Source organism: Gymnoscopelus braueri (assembly GCF_963280865.1).
Source record: "Gymnoscopelus braueri genome assembly, chromosome: 20".
Taxonomy (NCBI): Eukaryota; Metazoa; Chordata; class Actinopteri; order Myctophiformes; family Myctophidae; genus Gymnoscopelus; species Gymnoscopelus braueri.
This window is the reverse complement of record NC_137622.1, coordinates 38,977,851-38,980,252: the sequence shown is the minus strand read 5'-3', so window position 1 is coordinate 38,980,252 and position 2,402 is coordinate 38,977,851. Positions and strand designations below refer to the sequence as shown.

The 2,402-nt window shown below is 48.6% G+C and overlaps 1 protein-coding gene across 1 annotated transcript in view; it reads right to left on the bottom strand.

The window, feature by feature from the left end:
• Positions 1-989: 989 nt before the first annotated feature.
• LOC308075683 (GDNF family receptor alpha-4-like) overlaps positions 990-2,402 on the bottom strand; it is a gene marked incomplete at its 3' end in the record, with an annotated part of 99,612 nt that continues 98,199 nt past the window's right edge. The window contains exon 8 of the mRNA XM_080415631.1: positions 990-1,118. Within this exon, the coding sequence (XP_080271757.1) occupies positions 990-1,118 (129 nt within the window). The remainder of the gene's footprint in view (positions 1,119-2,402) is intronic.

The following is a 2,402-nucleotide window of genomic DNA, read 5'->3' as shown; positions in this document are numbered from 1 at the left end:
ACAATTTGGCCAGTTTGTATGGTAAAGCAATTTTCATTCTTTTTTTTTTTCATTCTAGAGGGTCTTAAAGTCACTTTAGAAATGTGCAGATACCTTGTATACTGTATGTTGGTTTGTTTACTGTTGAGTGGGAAAAACAATGTTGCACATTAAAAGAATGGGCCAAAACGCACAGGACACTTATCAGAAGATCAGAGGAGCGTATCGGGGGCACAGAGGAGGAACACAGGGGTCAAGTGAGGAGGAGGAGGAGGAGGAGGAGGAGGAGGAGGATGAGGAGGAGGAGGAGGTTCCATGTTCTGAGTTGAAGAGAGGCTCCCTCCCTCCATCCCACCCACTGTAACATTGACAGACATGTGCCTTCTGTTGAGTTCTTCAAATTTTGGAACATTTCAGAACCAAATTTGAAGCTTATAGATCTAATATTTTCAAATTTAAAAAAATGTTCAGATCTTTTTTTTCAAAATAGAGCCCCTCCTTGCTCTCCCACAGACCCCCATATACACCTTGTCTGGAGTGACCAAGAAAGGGGGTGACATGAGACATGACAGGCAGAGAGAGAGAGAGTGAGAGAGAGACACCAAAAACTGCGATCTGTCCATTTCATACAACAGATGAAAGGAAGACATTACTGTACACGTTGATTCATGCCGACTGTCTTTCTATGGGTATAGGGTGGTGGGTGGGATGTTTGTGTGTGTGTGTGTGTGTGTGTGTGTGTGTGTGTGCGTGTGCGTGTGCGTGTGCGTGTGTGTGTGCGTGTGGAAGGGCAGACATGTTTTCATCTACAGTAGTTACACAATGTGCAGTCACTTTTGCTCGCTCATGAAAGTAAGTCCCAGCGTGAAAGTGCACGTGATGTGTGTGTGTGTGTGTGTGTGTGTGTGTGTGTGTGTGTGTGTGTGTGTGTGTGTGTGTGTGTGTGTGTGTGTGTGTGTGTGTGTGTGTGTGTGTGTGTGTGTGTGTGTGTGTGTGTGCGCACAAATGTGTCATCGTCTCATCTCCAAGGAGACGATATCTGACTCATCTGGTGTACCTGGTGCAACCGGAGCGTGGGTGAGGGGAGGGAGGGCGGGAGGGGGGGGGGTTTGCGGGTTGAGGGTGATAGCAGCCAGGCGCTAGTAAAGAAAAAAGAAAGGGAGAAAATGGCCGCTGTGTCCACGGCCAGGTGCCTGTGCCTCTTCTTGTGTTTTTTAAGAACCGAGACATGATGTAATGATCGTTTCAGCTCCATTTAGCTTTGGATCACCGGGAGTGGGGGCTCGGCTACGGGAGGGGGGGGGGTTTGGGGACCACCCCCAGGCCCGGGTCGCTATGGCAACACGGGTCGACAGTGACACAAGAGTCGGAGCGCTGTGCACAGGTGCGGGAGGATAAAAAATAAAAACGCAAAGAAAAAGAGACAAACACACTCGTTTGAAGACCAAAAAAAAGGAAAAGAAGCTGAGCCCTCCTCAGTGGTAACCCCTGTTGGATTTCTCGAGGCAAACACAAAACGGCGAACCGTTTGGTGAACAAACATACGACGTGCAAAACAAACCGAAACCCGTCAGGCCCACACTGAATGATCATATGCTTTATACACGTCATTTTAAACCCGTCAAGCCGATCATAATGTTTTACACACATCACCATTCTGTACAGTATGTTCATATGTTTTATACATATCTTCATCAGGTTTTAACACAGAGTTTAGAGACAGCTTGGATGTAGAAAGCCTCATTTTGTGCGCCGGATAGTCGCCGCACGGCGCTCGGAAATAGCTGATCTACAAGGTCACAACGGTCAGCTATTTCCGGCGTGCGTTAGCTTATAGATGGAGTACTTCCAGCGCGCGACGCTGCCCGGCACACACCACCGGAAAAATTAAGCGGAAGCAAAATAGCTTTGTTTGTGAAAAGACACTTTGGCTTAAAACTGAACACCACAAGACGATACGTTGAGTCAAACAGTGCATGTTTTGGGGTCGGGTCGTGGAGGGTGGGGATTTGGGGGCGGGGGGGGGGGGGGGGGGTGGGGGGGGGTGGTCCTTTGGGGTGGTGGAGTGGTACAAGTTTCTTGAGGGAGGAATAGGCCTTAGATCGGTGGTTCTCTGCCGCTTTGGCACCCAAAAGTCACGTCCCGCACGGAGCCACCAAAACGTAGTGATATTAACACAACTCTGCTCCATCACTTAAACCCTCTGCTGTTAGTGAACACGACCTGAGTCACAACCACGTTTTTTTTTCGTCTACGCCAAACGTCTCTGGCTCATCTCTGGCTCCTTCTGGCTCCAGCTCTTCAAGCTCACAATGTTGTGAGCTTGTAGATCTGCTATTTTTTTGGGAATGAATGTTCCCCCACCCCAGAAGAATAGGCATGCTGGGCTTGGGTTCCAAGTTGGTTTAAGTTCCTTCTTTGTC